The sequence below is a fragment of the Vanellus vanellus genome (assembly GCF_965231255.1).
Source record: "Vanellus vanellus genome assembly, chromosome: 5".
Classification (NCBI taxonomy): domain Eukaryota; kingdom Metazoa; phylum Chordata; class Aves; order Charadriiformes; family Charadriidae; genus Vanellus; species Vanellus vanellus.
Genome location: NC_138910.1, coordinates 7,475,895 through 7,499,728, shown reverse-complemented (window position 1 = coordinate 7,499,728; position 23,834 = coordinate 7,475,895). Strand labels below are relative to the sequence as shown.

At 41.9% G+C, this 23,834-nt stretch overlaps 1 protein-coding gene across 1 annotated transcript in view; it reads left to right on the top strand.

Moving 5' to 3' along the window:
• Positions 1-23,834, top strand: part of THSD7B (thrombospondin type 1 domain containing 7B) — a gene marked incomplete at its 5' end in the record, with an annotated part of 282,468 nt that overhangs the window by 128,624 nt on the left and 130,010 nt on the right. Inside the window, 3 exons of the mRNA XM_082484447.1 lie at positions 1,449-1,564; positions 8,296-8,428; positions 9,486-9,589. Of these exons, the coding sequence (XP_082340573.1) occupies positions 1,449-1,564; positions 8,296-8,428; positions 9,486-9,589 (353 nt within the window). The remainder of the gene's footprint in view (positions 1-1,448; positions 1,565-8,295; positions 8,429-9,485; positions 9,590-23,834) is intronic.

The window sequence follows — 23,834 nt, the reverse complement described above, 5'->3', positions numbered from 1 at the left end:
CTCAAAACAATCCTGTTCGTATAAGCAGACTGTTGATTTCAGTAAAGTTAATTAAAATTCTTGAGGTTAATGAGACTAATTAAATGAAAGGAAAGTAACCTAGTATTCATTTATACCTAGAATCCTTTGATATGCTGTAACTTTACCTAATTAAACATATTGTTTATAGATCTACGTAATGTCTAAAATAGTTGTTTACCCCCTCCGCTTTTGAGATGGTGTAAGGGGAAATGGAACCGGAGGGGGTAAGTAAATACTTAAGTGAAGTACATGAAGGGAAAAATCCTGCAAAAAGAAGAGCTTTGCGTACTGGGGACTTCAGAAAGGGGCTCTTAGTGGCTTTGGTGTGGAAACTTCACTGCCACGGCATTCCTTGTGTGATGGAAGTGGCTGGATCAAACAGGACTGCTGCGGCCTCGAAAGAGCTTCTTACTGAAATTGTTTCTTTTGCTGCTGTGCTGCCTATTGTTCTTACAGTGATAATCGTCTTTAAAATTAAACCTGTAAAAGTATTTAGGAAGACAGTTCTAAGTGAAGGAATAAAACCTCCGTGTTTCAGAATTAAATAGTACCTTGTTACTGCCCAGGAGGGTCTGGACCGGTCTGGTTCTCTTTTAGGCTTGAGTTGATGCAAACTGACCCAAAGTAATGTTGGGCTTAGAGCTGCTGTGGTGAAAGCCTACTGTTAATGTGGCTTCAAAAATGGGATAGGCTATGTAAATAAATAACCTTTTTGTGTTGGCATACTGTAAGTTTTTGTATTCTGCGTTTTTCCTGATTTCATGAAGAAAAGCTATACCGTATCCAAAGACAGTGGAAGGCATAGAAGGCCAAATAAAACTAAAATTTTTGCTGAAAAATATTTAAAGGTCTTCTGTCAGATAACAGAAATCTGCCCTCTAGGATAATCATACTTAATGAGAAGATACGTCTCCTTATATTTATTTTTTTTTTAATTATACCTCTAAGTATCTTATTACTATCTCAGCAACAGAATCATGGCTTTAAGATTTTTTTTTTTTTCCTAGTGGGGTTTAGTGGCATATTCCTCTTTCAAATGGGGTCATTTGGGATTGCATGCATTACTCAGTATTTTTGAGTGATCTTCCTAAATAATAAAAATTAAAAAAGAGTAATTCCCTTTCTGCTCCCCCATTTGAAATGCAAGATCTGCCTGATCCCAGAAAATTGTCCCTTTTCCACCCTTTGGGTTTTTAAATATTACCTGTCTGTGTCTGAAACTTCTATTAGAATAGGCATGACATATTTTTCATTTAGGAGTTAAAAGTGAATAAAAAAAAATAATCACAAAATGAGACTTGCTATGAGTAGAAATGATATCTTTGGTATGGCAGTATGCTTACAGCCCTGTGAGAGTCTTAGGAGTAAATAATTTTCCCATAGCTTTAATTTTTTATTATATTTTATGTTTGCATTTGCATTGATAGATGTCCAGAGTCCATCAGACCTGAGACCGTGCGGCCGTGTCTCCTCCTCTGCAAGAAAGACTGTCTTGTTACGTCTTTCAGTGAGTGGACTCGCTGCCCAACAGCATGTCAGCCCGGTAAGCCTTTAAGAAGAGCTTAAAATTTGTGGAAAAATTAGAGACTAGGCCTAGAAATGTACGGTAGTTGTAGCTGATGTCAGCCTAATAATTCTTAGGGCACTCATCTGAATGAGGTTTTGACTTTGGGGTTTGTTGACAGTGAGGTTGTTAAGGGAGGTGGTATCCTCGTGAGCAGATTTGGAGATTTAAGTTCTCTTTACCTGGAATAAATTCCTTCTGGGCTTCTGCCTTCAAAGTCAGAAGGCCAAGGGTCGCAGCATTGTGTGGCTGGACATGGAATTGCTGCATTTTATGAAATTTATTGCTCTTGGCCAACCTGGATGTACATACAGGGTCGTGCAAATAGCTCCTCTGCTTCGTGGTTTTTCAAGGACCGTACGTTTCTTTGATTTAGTCGTTTAGCATTTGTACACTAGGCGTTTGGCAAAGTTTCTTTGTAATGATCTAATGTTGGGTTTTGTGACAAATTTGTGTGTTTCATTAATTGTTCAGATTAAAGCCTTCTCAGTTACCAGAATATTTCATTTTTGTCGGTGGCTTCCTTGCCCTTCAAAGATTCTCAGTGGATGCTCTAGCACAGTCCCTGTTAGATTTTACAGGAAAATTAGTTGCTTTCTAAAACAGTGAATCCTGTTTTAATTAGCAATTTATTTTTAGACTTTAAATGAGCTGCCTATGAAGAAGCAGAATAAATTACCTGGTAAATTACTTTGTTTATTAAATAATAGTCTACGATTAAAATGAGAAGAAATTAATTATTTAACCTCCTTGGCAGTGTTATCATTTTAATATAATTCTAAATTAAAACTTCTTAGTTGGGGGAGTTTGCTTTTTGCTAGATTTGCTAGATTGATGCGGCTACATTGGGAGATTTTTTTTTTTTTTCATTTGCATTGCGCAATTAAAACCTCAGCACGATAATGAAATTTAAAAACCGCTATATGTATGTGAGTTGTTAAGGGGTTTGGTTTTTTTCATAGAAGAGTTGCATTTAATGAAAACAATATACAGATGGTGAATTACTAAGCAGATCAAGCAGGAACAGGTATTGCCTGGCAGATTTAAAATTAAATGCGTAGCGGCATAAGATCAGAGCTTAGACAAACATGCAATCACTAAATCAGGTTCACACAGAACTTTACCAGTTAAGCTGTTGGTAGTTTATTTGAGAAACTGCGTCCAACTTTACTATCTAACAATAAAAAAGCTGGCATTTTCCCTACATTTAAATGTCACCAGGCACCAGGCTGTCTTCTGGGGAAGGATTATCTCATACCTCGGAAGCGTAGACAGCGGTGAACTTAGGGCAATAACAGATGGACGGACAACATAATTCACAAAAGAAGTGCAGTTGAATCCAAACACCTGTTGGTGAGGCAGGAACAGGGAGGTTGTTGCAAGTTATTGATTCTCTGCCATTTCAGATACTTAAAGGTGACAACTGTCTACCGCAGTCTCCGATAATATATCTGTTTTAATGGGTCGTTGAGGATGAATCGAAACAAGAATCAAAGAATCAATATGGAGGTTTCAGACTATGAAATGGTTTGAATGAGCAGCGTGTAGATTTTCCTCTGTCACCTCCATAACGGCTGGTGAAGGTGTCCTGGGGAGGTAACGGCTTTCAAATGGGTGATGTGCTCTCTGGTCTGTCAGCATAGATTTAAAATGGGGAGATTTAAAAAAACCCACCCCAAACACCTGACAATAAATAACATTTTTCATCTCCCTCCTGAAAATAGATGGTACCTGTAAGTACCTCTCCTCTTCTGGGCATTGGTTGTCTGGGGGAGGAGGTTAGAAATTTCACTGTTGCTTAATTCTCTAAACAAGTTTACGTGAAATATGAGGTAGTAACTGTCCTGTTTATTTCCCCATGCCTTAAATCAGATTTGGAACAAGATGGAGTAAAAGCAGATAAAATGCATGGCGTGCCACGGTAAGAAATGCCAGTGGCCCCTACCTTGTATCAGGCCGTTTCGGTCAAGGATCTGCCCCTTTCAGTTCTCATAAACAGATACCCAACCAGAGCTGGCCAGAGTTAAAGACTTAACCCTTCAACAGCTCTTATCTGCACAAAAATACTGAAGACAGCTCCGGTTTGGAGAGGCTGTCCTTATTCTCTGTGTGCTGAGTCTCGGGTTGAGCAGGCCTTGCCTTTCCCTTTGGTCGCGAGCAAAGGGTGTGAAGCTGAACGTTCCCTGTAAAAGCTGGACCAGATACAGCAGACTTTACAGTAGCGAGCAAGGATTTTTGTCCTTCACCTGAGAACGGTGATGCACCTTTCCAAGCCCTGGGCAGGGTACCGGGGAAGCCCTGGGGGTCAAAGGCAGAGGAAGGCAAGATGCAAGGGCAAAGGAGGAATGAGAGGAGTGGACTGAGAGGAGGAGTTGTACGGCAGTGTGTATGAGGAGAGGGAGACTGGTTGGACAGGGAGGTGGGAGTGGACGCAGAGGTAAGGCACTCCCAAATTTCTCAAACAGTATTATCTGAGTTGCAAAGTCAAGGACACAGAAGTTAAGATTCTCTTGAGAAACCGAGGCTTCTTTTTTTTCTCAGGAGGACAAGCAGTCATAGCCATACTTGAAATCAGCTGAAGTTCTTCTTTAAAAGGACAGTCCTACGTAATGCTAATACTCTGGAAAATCAGGCTATAGCAATTCTAAATGAGATATAAAAATTACGTTCATTAACATTTGTAAGGAATGCTGTAGAAAAGCCAATGAGGAAATTCAATTTTGAAAATGGGGTTCGAGTAATGTGCAATAAATGTTGAGGATAATTTAGTTTCGTGAGGTGGAGAAAATTACTGTGGGAAGCTCATTTAGATTTGGCACTGATTAATAGGAAGGAAATGGCTAAGATTCTAGTGATGGTAGATAATTTGAATGAAAATCATCACAAAGTGATAGAGTTCACGGTTCTTAGGAGAAGGGAAGGGTGGCAATATCAGCAAGACATTTAAAAAAAAGACAGACTTCAACAAACTGAGAAAATTGGTAGCTATACTGCTTGGGAACGTGTTCTATGCAGTCAGGAGTGTAGAAGACCTGTAAACTACCAAGAAAGACTGTAAGAAGGGCTAAAGCCCAACTGGACTCTTAGTTTCGATCCTGAAACTATTCTAGTGGAAAGCCAGTAGCAGAGGGGTACAACGTGTGTGTAGGTCTGTGTATGACTTGTGTGTTCGAGCTTCAAACCACGAAGAGAAAACATCAAACACAGCTTGCATAGCCCCGTTTTTAGCTTTTGTCATCGTCAGAATTGTTCAGAACCTTGTTTCCTTTTTGATTGTCAAATCGTTTCACAAAAATTAGAAACAAGCATGTAACTGAAGGTGAATTAAAAAATATAGTATAGAAATCGAGAATGCAAATAAAGCTATAGGAGGATATTGGATAACAAGAATTACATAGATGGATTAGAAGTAAGGGAAAGCTGAATGAAATATTTGTCCACTACTTCCTGAGAAACGAGGGAAACACAACATGGGGAATGTGCAGTTGCTGCTGTTGTTTCCTGTCTGCAGCCAGGAGAGGAATGGACTAAAGAATAAGTATTTCTATAAATCGGGTGTTTCCATGTCAGTAGGGCTGTGTGTATAGAGAAGGAAGTAATAAAGTGACACCAGAGCATCTAGTGGCTGTCTTCTGGGTGAGCAATTGCTAAGTCCAAAGGAACTGACTAAAACCCAGTACTACCAAGACAAACCAAACCAACCAACCAACATCTTGCCCACCTCCCTCTCCCCCCCCCCCCCCCCCCCAAAAAAAAAAAGAAGGATCGAGGAAGATGTAGATTACTTATCCCAACTTTGTTATTTAGAAAAACACAAGAAGAAGCAGTAACTTAAGATATAAAGATTTCAAGAATCAGATTCTGATAAACTGGCCAGTATGGATTTATTGAGACCAAATTATGCCCAATGAATTTAATCTCCTTTTTTTGACAGCATAGCTGCTCTAATTAAGGGAAGTGGTAGATTTTTGACACATGAAACTTTTATCAGGAAGCTGAGGAACAGTGACTTGAATTAAATCACTGGTACATGGGTACTCAGCTGCTTGAAAAATCTCACAGTGGGTATCACTGCAAAAAGCGTCTGCTTCTGTCTCCTCTACTGCCTACCATCGGGTATTGACACACATCGATAAGATCCCATGAGCTTTCTCCTCTCCACACTGAAGAGTCTCAGCTTTCCTGGTTTCTTCTGTGTCTGGTGCACCAGTCCCTAAATAGTCTTTGTGGCTGTTCACTGGACTCACTCCATTATGCCCGTGTCCTCCTCCTCCTGGGGAGGCCCAGAACTGGACGTGGTACCCAGATTTCTTACCAGTGCTGATGAGAGGGAGAAGATCACCTCCCTCGACCTGCTGGTGATCCTCTTCCTAATGGACCCCACGATGCTGTGGCCCTTCTTTGCTGCAAAGGCACATTGCTGCCTCATGGTCAACATGTCCATCAGGACTCCCGTGTCCTTCGCTGCAAAGCTGCTTGCAGTCAGTTGGCTAATAGATGTCCGTTATTTATGATAATACTGGAACATGGCCAACGAGAGTCCTACAGCAAACACTGTCCCACGCAACATCCTTGCCTCTAAATTGGAGAGCCGTGGATTTGATGGATGGACCACCTGGTGGATAAGGAATTGGCTGGATGGTCACACTCAGAGAGTTGTGGTCAATGGCTCAATGTAGTGGAGACCAGTGACAAGTGGCATTCCACAGGGGTTGGTACTGGGACTGGTGCTGTTTAACATCTTTGTCAGTGACATGGACAGTGGGATGGAGTGCATACTCAGCAAGCTTGCTAATGACACCGAGCTGTGTGGTGTGGTCGACACTCTGGAGGGAAGGAATACCATCCCGAGGGACTTGGACAGGCTTGAGAGGCGGGCCTGTGCAAACCTCATGAAGTTCATCAAGGCCGAGTGCAAGGTCCTGCACCTGGGTCACAGCAATCCCAAACACAAATACAGGCTGGGTGGAGAATGGATTGAGAGCAGCCCTGAGCAGAAGGATTTGAGGGTGTTGGTTGATGAGAAGCTCAACATGAGCCGACAATGTGCGCTCACAGCCCAGATAGCCAACCGTATCCTGGGCTGCATCAGAAGCGTTGCCAGCAGGTCAAGGGAGGTGATTCTGCCCCTCTACTCTTCTCTGGTGAGACCCCACCAGGAGTACTCTGTCCAGCTCTGGGGCCCTCCCAACATAAGAAGGATGTGGACCTGTTGGAGGAAGTCAGCGTAGGGCCACGAAGATGATCAGAGGGGTGGAAGACCTCTCCTATGAAGATAGGCTGAGAGAGTTGGGGTTGTTTGGTCTGGAGAAGTCTCCAGGGAGACAGCCTTCCAGTACCTAAAGGGGGCCTACAGGAAAGCTGGGGAGGGACTCTTTATCAGGGAATGTGGTGATAGGAGGAGGGGTCACAGTTTTAAACTGAAAGAGGGGATTTAGATTAGATATTCAGAAGAAATTCTTTATTGTGAGGGTTGTGAGACACTGGCACAGGTTGCCCAGAGCAGTTGTGGATGCCCCCTCCCTGGAAGTGTTGAAGGTCTGTGCTTGTACTTTGTGTTCATGGTGTGACTTTTCCTCAGTTTTCCTTCTACTCTAATGCACTGTAATCTTAGAATCACAGAACGGTTTAGGTTGGAAGCGACCTTCAAGATCATCGAGTTCCAACCCCCCTGCCCTGGGCAGGGACACCTCCCACCGGACCAGGTTGCTCAAAGCCCTATCCAGCCTGGCCTTGAACACCTCCAGGGATGGGGCAGCCACAGCTGCTCTGGGCAACCAGTGCCAGTGTCTCATTGCTGCTGCAGCTTTGACCCTATCTTGAGCTGGAACCATAATGCTCGTATGCGGGCTCATTTACACACCGCTTTCCTCTCTTGGACAAATCTGATGAAGTCCACTGGTAGAAGATGTTTCCCTGGTCTGGAATCCTTTATGAAGTCCTGTTGAGATCCCTTTTCAGTTTTCTAGCATCTGTTTTTGAAGCACGAATACATTTCCCAAAGAGGTACTGATGCCACACGCAGCAGTTAAACCAGCTCTCGGTTTGTGCTTACCGCTTACGCAGCCAAGGATTGTGGGTGTTTTAGCTATAGAGATATATAGATAAATCTCATCCTTGTCTTTCATGATGCATTCTGTACTGAAGATTTTGTGAACTGGGTTTCCAGGTGGATTGGTCTTGCATCAACTCGGGTTAAATAGAGAGTCAGCTTCGCTTGGTTGCAATGGTTTTCTTATCAGGAAGTTATCATCTATGGTTTCTAGACCCATAAAAAGTGTTACCGGTAGCAATGTGAGACCACCAGAACGTGTTTTCAGAAGCAAAATCTTCCAGTGTGACAGTTCAGGGTTTTTTTGTTGTTGTCGTTTTTATTCTTTTCTCATGTTCAGGTGTTTAAGTATTTGCTCATACTGATTTTCTTGTCTGATCTGTTGCTCTCTTAAATAGACATTTTTTGATGCATGTCTTTAGGCTGTTGATTTATCAGCCTTCCAGGTGCAGTTCTGCTGAACTACTGGTAATTTTAAACCAATTAATGGTGGCTTTTCATCCACTGTACCGCTCCCTCCCTTCTTTGGGTAGTGCCAGAGTGCTCATGGTTTCAAAGCATAAACGGAACACAAAGCATGTTTTTAACCAAGACAGCTGGATCACTAACTCCGGCTGCCATCTGTGTCGGGAAAGCAAGTTTTTTCTTTATTTTACAGTCAATGCCACTGCAGTTAAGCAGTCCCGGTACAGGATTATCGTTCAGGATGCTGCCAACGGGGGACAGGCATGCCCGGACACCTTGTATGAGGAAAGAGAATGTGAGGATATTCCTGTCTGTCCAGTGTACAGGTAAAAAGTGTTAGCTTGGAATCAGTCTCTTGCTTGTGGGTTTTCACTTGTCTAGAAATGGCTCCATTGTCCTGCCCCATTTCCACCAGAAAATGACATAAATCTGTAAAATGCAGAGTTATAAGCAAATAACAATGTGTGAAAAATAAACCTTGCAAAGCGTGTAGAAGTAGAGTTCAAATTGGAGATTTCAGTAGGTCTGTCATCATCGGAACAAGCGCCAATAGACACAGCTCCTAGAAATGGTAACCTCAGGGTTCAATGTGTTCAAGGAAGCTATTACTGGGAACTCCCCCCTCAATGTATCTGAAAATCAATGTAAGCTATTTTGGGACCACAAGCACTCAGCTGCCTTAATCATAATTGTATGCTTATTGCAGAAACTCTTATCTTTTCCCCTGATGCTCTCACTCCAGTGAATAATATGCACTTTAAAAAATTCTGATTAGACAAATAGTACAATAGGGCAATTACTCACCGCTCTTCATTAAAATTCTGTGACCCATCTGTTATACAATATTAGTAAATAGAAAAGCATTATATCCTTGCATATAAATCTCCAGCCCGCACATCCTGTAGCTCACGGTCTCCGAGCAGAGCGGGGAGCTGAAGGTGGTGCCACGGCAGGAGTCACAGCACCCAGCTCTGCCTGGCTCCGTACCGCGTCACTGCGTCCTCCTGTTCTTGACTGGCACCCGTCCCAGCACAGAGAGCAGATTGGGTGCAGCATCAGTTGTGTGAGAGTGGGCTCGCAGGAGGAGAGCCTGATTGCAAAGCCCGCTGAAGATGTTTCCTGCGCATTTGATGTGGCTCTGAAGCTTGCCCTACAAAAATGAGAACGGGAAACATGGTTGGAGGATGATGTGGCTTTCTCGAAGGTGAACCTTGCATCCGAATTTCAGTTCACGATGCTTGTTTAAGGAGTAATTGCAGCTTTTGGTCTCTATTTTTCCTTAAGTGTCCGCAGTATATCATCATTCTAACTGAAATTTTCGCTTGGATGTGTTAACTGTTTTCCTGTTTTAACCACTAAATTGTTAACCTTTTCCTCTGGCAGGTGGAAGACCCACCGCTGGAGTCACTGTGTGCTGGTGCCAGATTCGGTGAGACAGGCTGTGCCGGGACATGGTGAGGCGTGTGGACACGGTTTGCAGTCAAGGGGTAAGTGTTCTCCACGCAGCCTCCAAATATTTAAGAAGTTGGAGTGTGGCATTTGAGCAGGGTCTTTACTCTTTTACAGTAGCTAATTTGGAAACTGACTGAAGCGCTTAAAATAACGCGGTATTGGAAGGGGGACCCGTTGCACAGTTCTGCTGCTGTGCTGGACGATAAAGTAGCACGACAGTGTGCTGGAGCGTGGGAGGGGATTTTTGCTTGGTGTTAAGTCTCTCTGCAGTGACTTGCTCTTCTGCCTGAAGATGAAGCACGCGGGCTTTGAAAGAACTACTTTTGTCTATGGGCCTCTATGAAGTAATCTGTTCCTGGTGCTAAAAATGGAAAGGATAATTTCCTCGTGATTTTAAATTTTAGTAATAATTTTCCTGAGGCCTGATGCTCGTTAAGGCTATTAGAGAAGTTCAGCGTGGGTAAAGGATTTGGGCTCCTGCCCTCGGCGTGATTAAGCGCTTGGAAAATACAGCGATCCCCTTGTCTGAATAAAAGCGTTGAGAAGAATTCCACTGTTCAGTGTGTGATCAGAGTCTGTAGTGGTTCCTGCAGATGGCTGGAGATTTGGCTGCTATCAGTCTCCTGGGAAATCTAATGAACCCTTTAAGAAAAGGTTATTTTTATTGAAAAAAAAAATTACCATACAGGTATGCTAACTGAAGAAACTTGACATAATAATTTACTCCTTCACGAGGGCAGAAACTATTCTTTAAAGATGAAGTGAATTTCTTATATAATCTGGAAACAAAGGAAAAGAAAGAAAAGCCCTGACAGTATGTGGGCTGTGTTTGAAAGAAGAAATGTGTTTTAAACTAAAGCTCAAAGGAGTAAATATCTTTAATTAGGTTTTGACCACAAGCCTTTCCACAAGGTTTTCAAAAGAGAGCTCCGTAAATTGAGATGTCCTAAAATGTATTCTTCAATCTCCCTGTGAAGGGAGGGTAATCTTTATGCTCCAGTAGTTGCACGAACTTTGTATTAATCTTACTCTGACAGAATTTGAAGTATAATAGAAGAGTATCACGTTTATTTTTGCTCTGTAGAGAGTCCTCCAACAATTACATAGGCTATGTGCTATGTGTGGGCTAATCATGGAAAAAGAATCTCATAACCTGGTGGGTTTAAGCAAAATTTGTTTCAGTGCCATGTTCACTTTTTGTAATTAACTGTGGGTTTTGCCAACAGCTTTGGTTTTTATAATACCGTGTTGTGATTGAACCAAGCTGCTAGGTCTTATTGAGGATGAGAGGGGTTTCAGGAAAATGAGTTCTCAGATGAAACCCATGGAAGATTTTCAAGATGTTTCCCACAAAGGGGAGTGATCTCCATGGAGAAGGCAGCTGAAACCAAGCTGCGAACTCTGAGCGTATTGCTTCTGAAAAACAAGCTTCTAGATTATCGGCGGTTCTGTATCTTATCTGTAGAAGTGTTTAGTAAGGACAACTTTCATAAAGCTGCTGTTTATACCTCACCTCGCTGCTGCTGGAACGCTTCAAGAGCAGCTGGCTGGTGTGAAGAGCTGCTGTGTCACCAAACTGTCAGGGAGTAGCCCCTTTAGAAGGTGGAGCCACACTCTTCCCAGAGGTGCACAGGGAAATAACAGAAGATAACAGTCGTAGGCTGTAGTGAGGAAAATTCCCAGAAAGACTGTAGATTCCTTGGAGACACTAAAAAATCAGCTGAATAAGGTCTTGAGCAGCCTTTCCTAACTTTGAGGTCGGTCCCACTTGGAGCAGGTGTTGGATCTTCAGAGGCCCCTTCTGTTCTAAATTGTATTGTACGATTCTGCGAGTCTGCAGGTCTTTTCAGGGGAATCTGTGCCATCAGTGGAAGAACACCAGGTGTTACAGATAGATGCTTTCCTGCACTATTCAGGCGTCCTACAAATGAGTTTACATTCGAGGTATCACCACCAGTAATTGGCTTGCATAATGTGTCAGCGTCTTTAGCCAGTAAGTGCTTATTCTCCAAAGACTGTTTATATGAATCTGCCCAATTTCTTTTTTACCATGTAACAGCAATTACCCTTTTACCACTGAAGATAATCAGTCTTGCTGTTCCTTAGAGCATCCGTTCTTAGAATATTTTCTTCTTTTGCTGTCCGTATCCTGACTGTCATGTAAATAAGAGGATTTCAGTTTTCAGTGACTGTCACATCTAGACAATTATATAAGGGCATTGAATTCATATAAATTATTTCTAAAGAAAGAAAGCACACATTTATGTGTACCTATTTAGAACGATGACTGTGCTGAGGGAGAATTAAGTCTGAAATGACTTTCAAGGTCCGTTCTTTCTCTAGGCTAGAATCTGAGATGGATGCTTACAGATCTTGTTCCATGAGTGTTTTCACTGGAATTGCATGTAAACGTACTATATAACATGCAGAAGATATCAGAATTTGTCTGTGAATAATAAGCAGAATAGCCAAAGAGATGACAGCTGTCTGAAGCTGCAGTTTTCGTGGCTTTATCTTGGAAAGATATTACACTAATTACAACAGCCTTTCATTTTGTGTATCAGCTTCAGTGGACTAACGTGTTCACAAGACAATCATGCAGGTAAGAGAAAAGTGGCATTCAGAACTAAGAAATATAGTTGTTATTTAAATTTCATTAAGGCATGATTTGCAAAAAGCCCCTGAGATAGGGCACTCGAGTAAAACAGGGTGGAGAAGTTACTGTTGCTTGACAGTGACATAGACAACATTTTTAACAGTAAATGAAGAGCTTTACAGGCTTTTCTATTGCTATATAGCTGTCATTTTCCTCGACAAGTGACTAATTTACTAGAAGGTGTCAAGACTGTGAGAAAATTGCTTCTGCTTTGGATGCCCTTCAATGACTTTACTGTTCTCTGATGTTTGTGATGGAGGATCCTTCAGAAATGACCTCTCCCTTCAGTACTGACATGAGCAGCCACCTTAGACATTTACATTTTTGGGGAAAAAAATGTGTTGCTCATTACAAGGGATTGTTAAGGTTTAATTAGTGGATGGAAAGCCTATTTTAAGCAAGTGTCTTTGAAGGCTGCTTCAAAAGCCATTGATAAAGTAAACAGACACGTGTTAAAGACCAGACTGAAGTAATGAGAATCTGCGTTAAAAACTAGTCTTGGAAATACACTGACAACACGGCTATGAAAAAAGCGGTAGCTTTCCAAAAGCAAGGAGAAGCTGCAGCGCTGGAGCACATCACGTCTTATTTCTTCTGCTCCTGCCACTTCTTAACTGTGATTCATTTGGGGGATTTGGCCGTATCTTCCCCCATTAACGAGACAGTAAGTCCATCTCTGTAGCTCCCCGTCGCAAGAATGCGGAAATGCTGTGACACGGAGCAGCAAATATTCTTAGAGAATAATTTCTTAGAGAATAATTTATTGATTTATGTACGGGAAAACAACAACAAACCCACCAACGCACTATTGAGAAACTACTCCTCTGCTTGGGAGAAGCGCCGTCTCCCCGGCTCACCTGAGGTCGCGGGGTGGACCGATCCCGCATTGCCTCATTGGGAATCTCAGTCGAATATTTCTCTTGGCGTGCTCTACTATCAGACCATGTATGAAGTATTTCTTTCCTTCTTTAACCGGGTTGTAAATTCACACCGTGTGGACTTTGCTAAGACGGTTGGTGTTAAATATAATCCGTTCCAGTTGAAAAGTTGATATATGAATTGACAGTGAAAAAGTAGATGGCAGGCAGCACCGGACTCAAGCAATTTAAGATTCCTGTCTCCTTCATTGCAGGTTTCTGGCTCTTGCTCTGGAGCTTCTGTGGTAGCTATCGAAGTATTGCAGACAAGACCCGGTTTAGACTGAGATGCAGATCAAAACCTTATCATTGTGAGAACCAAAATTGTAGCAATCTGCTGTCTAAGTTTTCTTAGTGTGTCTAAATGCAGTGATAGTTCCAGCAAAATCTCATCTAAAATATAGGCAGAATTGGGATTACAAACAATTTGCAATAAATTAATGACTAAGTTCACGTGTTGTATACGAAGTAAGAGGAAAGGATGAATTTCGGTATTGCCTGTTAACATTACATCTCCAAAAATATTTCAAACAGGCATCCTTTAGCTGTATTATCTTGTGTATATGGCCATTACCCTGTTACAGATTGATAATACATTACTGTTGTTTCAGCTGAAATTATATTACGGTAACCTATTTATAATGAGACGTGCCATCAAAAAAGCATCAGCATTACTGGGTTTTTTTTTTGCTGATAAGATAGTCACCCAACAGTTCTTATTCCCTGTTTTGTAGGTAGTTAATACAACTGCTGATTAGCTAAATTAACAGATGCATTCATTGTAATTTGAGCTGCAGGATGCTTTTGCACAGAATTACCAATTTCGGGAGGTACATATAAGAATCCTGTTATAATTTACAGGCTACAGACAATGCCATAGCCGCAAGTTTACAATGAATACATTTACGATAGTAAACGTGGCGAAGACACGGACTGCTTCAGCGAGATGGCGATATTTTATGAGCAGTGCTGTGCGCTGCAGTCCTGTGTATAAATCTGTCCAGCTGATAGCGGCTTCGCTGTCATCAGTAGCTCCCTCCAATATTAACTTTGCCTGGTAGGACACCGGCACCTTGAGCCTTATTCTGAGCGAGGCTGAAGTTTCATTAGGTTTGTCAGTGGTGGGTGGGTTTGTTTTTTTTTTTTTTCCAGATGATACCGGTCTAGGGACTCGCTGCTAACGGGTGGTTGTGGGGACACAAGTGGGAGTATGGATCTGGGAGCCCAGCGAGCTGAACTTGAGTGGTCCCAGCCAGTGTCACCATCTGGAAGACACCTGCCTGGCAGCTGGTGGCATTGGTAGCAAATAGTTGAGGAAAAAATAATTACCAGGGTAAGGACAGAGCCGGAATCTTGGCTGTGATATGTTTGAAAGGAAAGTTAGTGAAGCGAAGTCTGTCTAGGATGGGGGATTGAGTAGTTTTGGGTCTGTTATCAGTCATGTCTGCCCGGGGCTTTGCCGACACTTTACTGATGTACCCGCTCTACATTGTCCTGCAAATTCATAAAGTACGTGTTATCTGTATTGCTATTTTCTTGTCACCGATAATGCAATTTTTAGCTTATAAGCACATGGAGAGTAATAAGGTGATAAGAAACAACCGAACCAGAATTGATTTACTATTATTTGTTCTTGATAATCTGATTTCTTTCCTTGACAAGGCAGTGGGCTGGAGGTTAGGCAATAAGGTAAGTGGAAAGCAGGACAGATAATATTCTCCTGACTTTAGGAAGACATTGAATTCAGTCCCGTGTGACAGTCTCCCGTGTGCAATAAGAAAGTATGACTTAGAGAAATGCAGGATGAGGTGGTTGTGCCACTTGTTGAAAAAACGCAGTCAAAGCTCTGTTATCAGTGGTTTGCTGTCAACCAGGAGGGCCGTTTCAGATGGCTTCCCGTGGGGCGCACGTACTCTCCGCTGTCTTCAGTATTTTCACTAGCAGTGTGTATAATGAAATAGAGAGTACATCTGTAACACATCTGGGTGCGAGTACGTCGAAGGGTGGGCCAAAAATACACGCTGGATAGATTTCAGCATGTTCTGAAATCAGAAAAGTGAAATTTTCATTAAAGAAAAAAATGTGCGGTGCTGGCACTGTGTAGAAAGATGGGCAGTACTGCAGAGGTAAGTCTGGAATTAAGAGTTATGGGCTACGCATGAGTAGCGTTATACCATCTAAAAAAATGTACGTGTATTTCTTAGATTTACCTTCTGATCTCCATGTTCTTAAAATTTATTCTTCTGATTCCTAAAATAGAATATTTTTAACAGATAATCCTCCCTTTTATTTTTCTTCCATAACACTTTCTGCCACTGTAAAGAATGACAAACAATTAAGGTCAAATAAGAACTTCACAGCTGTCTCCTGAATAATTCCAATTCCTGGTTTGCCAACAGATTCAGAATAGATTAGGATTCTTTTTGCAAAATACCCAAATTTCATTAGCAGAAAGCAATTAGGTATTTAGGAGACTAAGTTCTGGCAAATATCAGGGAACTAATTACAATCTCTTGAACTTAATGGAAGTTTACCCTTGATTTTACATTTAAAACTTATCTTCAGTCTTGGTCAGCTATGTATATCTATGCACAGGATTTTGTAATTTTAGAGAATTATCACTGCAGTATGCATGCTTTGTTACATGAGTCTGGATTGTTTGTATCTAATTTCTATCAGTTTACCTATAGGCTTTGATCTTTAAATTATTTCCCAAAGCCTGGGTTTAATTGTGGATTTGATAGTAGCTTAGCTTCATGCAAAAACGCGTGACGATGTTTCACAGAGGGGAAAAACAAGGAAAAATTAAGGAGGAGGAGACAAAATTACAATACTAATGTCGTGTATGCATTCCTAGCCTTTCCTGCACCGGTGGAATGAGGAAGGTATCCTCTCCCAGTCAGATTTTCAATTTCGGAACATTAGAATTGACCGGGAGCAGAAGGAGAGGAGAAGGGACAGATGACGCCATGTGAGATGTAGTGGATCGATCTCTCTGAGCATGTCATGGCTGCCTTTGACATTCCTACAGTTTAATTTATGAGAAATAAAATCACCTGCTTGTATAGAAATCACCCTGGGCCAATTTCTTAAAACCTGGCAGTGTAGCAGAGTTGTCTATGTAAATCTGTGCGTGGCTGTACTGCAGCCTGCAGCCGGGTACTGGTCTGGGAAATGAAATTTGCCCTCATATTGTATTACATCCCACTGATCTCCAGGTAATGCGTTCCCGTAGACCAATTTTTCTTTCCTTGGGCCTTAGTTGATAGGACAAGGGGAAAAAAGATTGATACTGATTTTCCAGTGACAGGTTGTTCGCAAAAGAGCGATGGTGGACTACCCTCCTTTTTTCACGGCAGATGTCAGCAGGCGTCACAAGACGCTTAAGACTGTGCTGCTGTATTTCCATCGGGGGCTGGCCTGACTTCCACCTCAGGTATAACTGCTATAAGAGCATTTCAAAGGCGGTAGGAGAATTGTCACGACATTACTTTTTAGCTGCCAACTAATAGCAAGAAAGACTCCGACTCGTTTCTGTCACTGTAGCCATGTGCCAGTAACATAAAAATTGAGAAGAGTCTTAGAGAATTTGTCCCGACAGCAATCTACAGTGCAACATTTTATCCAAAGGCGACTCAGTAATCTGTACACACTCCGTAAAATAAAGATGGAGACTGCGTCAGATAAATTACTTATATTTGATTTCCTTCAAAACCAGGACAGTATATTCCACCGTGTACAAGGAAATAAACAGGTTTTCTTGCTTAACTATATGCTGTTCCTATCTGAGAAACAAAACAAATACCGGCATCTTAGTACCACGCACAGTATTAGTTTTCCGGGGAAAAAAAAAAGTCTTGATCAAGTAGAAAAGTCTTTTGAAGCCAGAAGGCATAAACACTGAAAACGTATACTACAAGTGTGTACCAATAGAGGGATTGTTAAAAGATCAAAATAATGAGAAGTAAAGCAGAGGAACATCAAAGCTTTCCAGGCTATGTATTTCTGCCTTGATTAGGAGGAAGGAGGGAAGAAGGGGGGAAAGAAGGTTTTAGATCAATAGGAAATGGCCCGATCACCTCAAAGCCAAAGGCAGCACCATCCAAATGTGTACAATTTACAGGAATCGCTAGAGCATCTCAATCATAAAAGTCCCAAACGATCTGACAGTACTCACACCGTATTTAACAGGTACAGAGAGGGAGTCGGGATCACATTATCTGAAGGAAACTCCTTTTTAAATGTAAGGGTAGATAGATTTTCATTTTGTCTTTCATCCCTCTGATTAAGTTCAGCTCTCTTTGGTCCTCCTAAGATTTCTTTCATCTAGTGTGTAGTCTGTCTGATCTAAGCAGCTATCGTTGGTGAAAGTCGTTTTTGGGGTCCTTTTTTAAATGATGGATTGTCATTAAACAGAGTATAGTAGATGAAAGAGGTCCGAGGAGAACCAAACTGTGCTGAGACTTACTCAGGAGGATGAAAGACATAATGAGAGCCATAATGAAGAGCAATCTCTCCCTCAAACTGGAGACAGGCCCTTCCAATTACGACTTGTTTTTAGCACCAGCTTCCGGTGATTTAAAATCCTAGTTATGAACAGTTGATTCCGACTTTTTGTAGAAATCTGAGAAATTGATGGTATGAGCAGTAAGCCTGGGTGGTCACGCGGCATGGTTTGTGGAGAGGATGTTATAAACTATAAATGCTTATAAACAGTTAAAGGGAGGGTGCCAGGGGGATGGGAACAGGCTTTTTTCAGTGGTGCCCGGTGATAGGACAAGAGGGAACGGGCACAAACTTGAACATAGGAGGTTCCATCTGAACACGAGGAGGAACTTCTTTGCTTTGAGGGTGGCAGAGCACTGGCACAGGCTGCCCTGAGAGGTGGGGGAGTCTCCCACTCTGGAGCCTTTCCAAACCCGCCTGGACGCCGTCCTGTGCCACTGCTGGAGGTGCCCCTGCTCTGGCGGGGGGGTTGGACTGGGGGAGCTCCAGAGGTCCCTTCCAACCCTGACCAGTCTGGGGTTCTGTGAACTATAACAGAAGTCTCTTCTGCGGCCACGGGTGGGTTGTAAGCAGACCTGATCACGCAGCCTCCTGTGCTCCTGCTAAGAAATACAGGAGCCATCTCATCCTAAAACTGTGTTTCCTTGACTTAGAACCTGAAACGTGAGGGTTTATAATCCTTAATATTTTATATGGGCTCAAGTAACTGTCACTGTAACCAGCTATGAAAATATCTGGGGTTTTCGGTGTTATTCCTAATCCCTTGCCCTCTGCCTGCGTCTGGCATGCCTCAGTTCCATGGGTTAACCCTGCAGTGAGTAAACTTTTTTAGTTTCTTGATGATTTTCAATTTAATTGGATCATCCTTTCTTCTTGAGAGATTTGAGTCCTGTTTCTTCTCCTTTTTTGTTTGCTGTTTCATAGAACACTTTCATGTCCCTCTTGTTCCCCGCTCCGTGTTGCAGCCAGTCCCGTTCAGTACTGATTTAGATCTACTTTTGCTTTTATAAAATTTTAATTTCCTCCTTGTCGCGGTTGTGCTGTTTACAAATCCAAAGATAATTCATGCCAAACCTGCTGTAGTTCATAGGGAAATTGTTAAAAATTCATCTGAGCTGAGCAGGATAAGATCCAGGTTGTCTGGAGAATGGCCTTAAGGAGAACTTTTCTTCAAATAGACACTTTAACCTGGAACCTTGAAACATGACCAAAAATAAGCAAGTTTAGTAAAAAGCTTTTATATTATTAGTTGTCAGGAAAACGCTAGAGATATTATTCTCCCACTCTTCACCAGAATAACCTCTTTCTTGTCCATAATGGTCTCAGTCAAGTGGAATACCAAACTGTGAGAGACATTAACTGGAAGGATAAAGACCGGTTGTTTCTTCTTACAGGACGATAGTACCAAAGTGGCTTAGTTTGATACTTATTTTACCTAGCTGAATAAATGGGAAGTTCTGGGTTGAAATGCTGATCCTGCCTAAATCAATGAAATAGTACAGGACTTTGTCAGTTGTTTGGGCGTCATCCCCCCCCCCCCCGCAACACACACACACACACACACAACCAACAAAAAGCCCAAGAAAAAAACCCAGAACCAACTGTTGGTGAAAGGAAAAAGGGAGATGTTGAAAGGAATGCAGAATTTGATTTATAGCCGATATTGTTCATTGTCAGACAGCTAAGGTTTGGACCGTCTGGGGAATTTCCTCCAGAGGAGCTTGGTAAAAGCTGCAGTTTGCATTTTCCCTTATTCTGCGTTACTTGGAAAGCACTTCTTATTGAAAATTACAGAGTCAGGTTTCTTTGAATAATTAGGCACTAATACTCAACATGAATATTAGCATCCTAAGTGGCAGAGCTCATCAGTGTGGCTTAGTATAAATCGTCAGGCACCGGATTTGCTAAACGTGACATGCCACAAAGGTGCAGAGGGAATCCTGATGTCATGTTCGTTGAATCTGAATTTGTAGATTTATGTAACTCCAATAGCTTTATGTCTGCGGTAGAGGTTTTAGGCATGAGTTTTCAATTTCAGAATAAATGGATAACCTTGGCTTAAACTGTCTTTCAAAATTCCCAGCATCTTACTTTCAAACGGGTGCGCTGAAGTGACAGTAGAGTAACTGGAAGTGACGGGGATGCTTACGAAGTGCTTGCACTTGCGAGAGTGCGTCAGGTAACTGTGAAATGGCCGATACTGCATTTGCTTTACGCAGCCAGTTGGTGCTCTTTTCTGGTGGCACCCTTTCTAAATGTGTTCCGAAATACTAAAAATACCGAGCAGTGTGTTTAGTGCTTTCTAAACCAGTCTGATTGCAGCGTTAACACTTCCAAGCATTTTCCCTGTTGGAAACAGCCCTTCGCCCCTTTCATTAACAGTATTGTCATTGATTTGCTCCTCAAAAGACTCAGGAGAAGATTCTGTCTTATTTATATTATAATAAATCAAGAGAAACTTCATCCAAAAAATTGGAATTCCACTGGAATAAAATTACTACACAAGAAAAAGCCATCTCTATACCTTGATGGCAATAGATAGTAATGAAAAAACTGTCACCTTCCAACAAAGATTTTTCTAAAGTCAATTTTTTTCCTGGCAGCCGCTGGTTTTGCCTAGTGTGTGCATCATTTATTAAAGGATTGCTGATATTGGCTTTGCGAAATAAGGAAAGTTTGGAATGATATATTTTGATTTTTGACAGAGTTTTCCCGAAGTAGGGTATTTTGTAAAGTCAAATTTGGATTTTGGACGTGAAGCCTTGTAGCAAATGTGACTTTTTACCACTTCTCTGGGCAATTCTAACGTCGGTACTATTCCTTCTTGACAGTTCACTGAAGTTTCAGTCCTGCGATCGCGTATTTGTTTTCTTTGATATGTGCCCCAGGGTGAATGAAATTTCTTCGAGTTATCTCTTTTCTACTGTCTTTTGGATATTAAATTTCTGTATCTTTGTTTTCATCCTGGTCTTTGCGTTGGCAAAGGAAACGCCTGAACTAAAGGTAGGCAGTATGAGGGAATCTGACCGACCTCTTAAAATGTCCTAGGCTTGTTGAAGGCCATCCGCTTCAGCATTCGTTTAATTCAGACTGAAGTAGATCAGGACGTCCTCAGGGGATGTGTGACGTGAGAGGGCAGAACTCCCAACCGCCGCGGTGTGATGGGAATACATGGGCTTCCACAGGCTCTGCCCTTGCTGACCGCGAGCCTTTGCTGCTGGCTTATTTTATTCCTTATGCTCTGGGAGGGCATCTTAGTAATAGGTACTTATTAATGATATTTGAGAAAATCATGCGGAAATTGGTCTGCAGAACCAAGCAGCTACATGCAGACGTGAACTCTTGAGAGAGTTGGAGGGATGTAGCTCTTATGTTGCATTTTAACCCCCTGGAGCATGGGATGTGGTCACGGCAGACGTCATTTGGGGCACATTGGGGGAATTTGCGGGGCAGATCAGATGCACCGTGTTTGTGAGAAGTTGCTTGGAGCAGCAGGTGCTTTTTCAGGACTGCTTCGACAGGATCAGTTAGTGGAGCACATAAAAATCACTGCCTGCAAGATGGATGGGTTTTGTGCAGGCTGCGTTGCTGCTGAAGTTGCGTGCGAGCAAACCTCCAAACAAACAGGGAATACATTTGTGCTTTAAAATAAATAGGTATCGGCAGCGCCGAGTTTCATGGAGGATAAATTTTCATGTAATCTAAGCACATCTGCTCATAATAATTAACTTCTGTGGGGTATGAAAGGAAAAGCTACATCAGCTCTATGGTATGATAAGATGGATTGCTTTCTATCTGTTCATCATAATGATTAACTGTAGCATTTATAGGAAAATGGCTGCTTTTTATTCATTTTTGTTTTTAAGATCATGTATCTTGCCTTTTTTAAAGCTTATTTAAATGTAAATACTCTGCAAATCCAGTATGAAAGCATAAACTTTCCAATTTTAAGTGCTTTGATGAGAAACGGGGCAAAATATGTCTCCGCTTAAATTGTCTTATCTGAAGACTTTGAAAGATGCCTGTCTTTCCTAGGGAGACGGATTTCACAGGTAAGTGTAAATATTGAAAGTAACCATGAAAGAAATTTAGAGGGATTATGGAATATCATTTGACCCTGAGGGCTGGTGTTTCCAGGGCCAAACTTCACAATAATGAAAAATATTAGCAATTTGCTGTTCGTCCTGTGCTTTTGCAAGTATTAGGTGTTTGCTATGAGTGAAATAATCATCTCATGTGTTCCCACAAGTTAAACGCGCTTAGTTCTTGGGCTTTAGTTCGGTAAAATTTGAGTATGTGCTTTGTGGAATGTAAGCTTTTGGGTTTGCAGTAGAAGAAGTGATGGATAGATGCGTGCAGCTATCAATTAGCGCTGACCTGTCGAGTGGGTTGATCAGGGGAGCCTCGTGATCCTGGTTTATTTTCTCCCAGTGTGTCGTCGTCTTCTTCCATTACCTGAAAACAAGTTAATATGTGTTGTACAGGTGGAGGTCGGCCACAGGTTTTCACTGGTGTTCCATTTGCACAGTGAGAGTGGTGGAAGCAAAAGAAATGCTGTATGGAGGGTGTTTATGGAGCAAAAGTCTGAAACTCGGGGAAAGTTGCAGCAGGCGTGTACCGAATTTAGCTTACTATTTAAAAATCTTTCTGAGTTGCTCAAATCATATTGATTAAATGATAAACAAAGTACTTTCTTGAAATCTCACGGTGACTGGCATAAGCTCCCTGATTGAATTATACTGCAAACAGAGCACTGTAAGGGAAAATGTCTTTACCAGTTACAGGTATATCTTTCTTTTTTTAAGGGTTTCTTATTAAAAATTCCATACCAGGATTTTCTCAGAAGATAAACTAGACTCAACAAAGAAGGTAATGCAAAAATAAGCTATTGCGATGGCATCGATGAACAGATACAATAAGCAAATAAGCAATTTGCAGATAGAGTCAACATCGCATGAAATGTTTATAAAGGTAATATTTAAGATCTCATAAAATCAAATTGTATTCAGATACAATAACAAAAGTCAGTAATAAAACAGTGGTGAATCGGGTCCAGAGAGAATCATAAAGCAAAAGGCTCTATTCTGTTTCAGAGTTTTTCTTTAGTGCTGAGCATACTACATGTTTTTATGGCAACCACCCGGTCTTTGCTTACCCAGTTACTCACGGTGAGAGTGCACGCGTATGGATTAAACTCCTAAGGGCGTGTGCCTTTTGATGCAATATGATTTAATTATTAAGAAAGTCATTTGAGTGTCATTTGGGATTCACGGTGCTGAGCATTTTTAGGAGTTTTGTCCTCAAGGAAAACGAGCTATTCTAAAACAGGGCTACCGTTCTTCGGTTTCTTTCCCAGAGTCCATCAATCTATTACGGAAAGAAAGTTGATGCATTTAACATTTTTTTTTTTTTCCGTTTGTTTTGTTATCTGTGGTAGTTGTTCTTATCTGCCGGATAATTATTTGTTCCAATATTTTTGTGCAACTCAAAGATAAGCTTGTGGGCTTTTATTTCCATAACCCTCCTCTAAAATAAAAAAAATAAAATAGAGCTGTTGTAAGGATAGGCAGAGCGTTTGCTGAGAAGTTGCACTTCCTCTGCGAGATCTCGAAGATTCCTGACTCGTCAAGATCCGTTTCTGTGAGTCTGCTAGAGCCAGGATTCATTAGGACAGACAATTTCAAAACAGCTGGCTTATCCTTGACAGCTCTTTCCCTGAAAGAGGAGTGGGAGGCCTGAGATCTTCCTTTTTATAACTGCTAACTCCTGGGATTGCAGCTGATCCGCTCGGTGACTGGGTGGTGCGACCTTGGGCCAGTTTTTGGGGAGGTGGGGTGGGAGAGTGGAGCGTGTCTGGGGTTTACCGCATTTGCAGAGGGAACCTTTGTTACCTTTAATGCCCGTTGCCAGTTCTGATTTTTGCATGCCCGTGCTGCAGTCTTCTGCTAACGCTCAGGACCTAGTTTCCACCTTTTATTTTGTTCGATGGCGGTGAGTAGCTTTTGACTGAGCTTAGCTGATCTCTCATACTCCGACTTACCGCTACCACGGCTGTGCCCGTTCCCTACTAGGAGGACTTTCACTTTGGCTTTTGTCTTTTTTCTGAACTGTGACTTTCTTCAACTTTCTTTTCCCTACCAGCCCAGCCTTCCGCGGCACCTTACTTAGCTTTAATGCAAATGCACTTGAGTGTATTAGTCC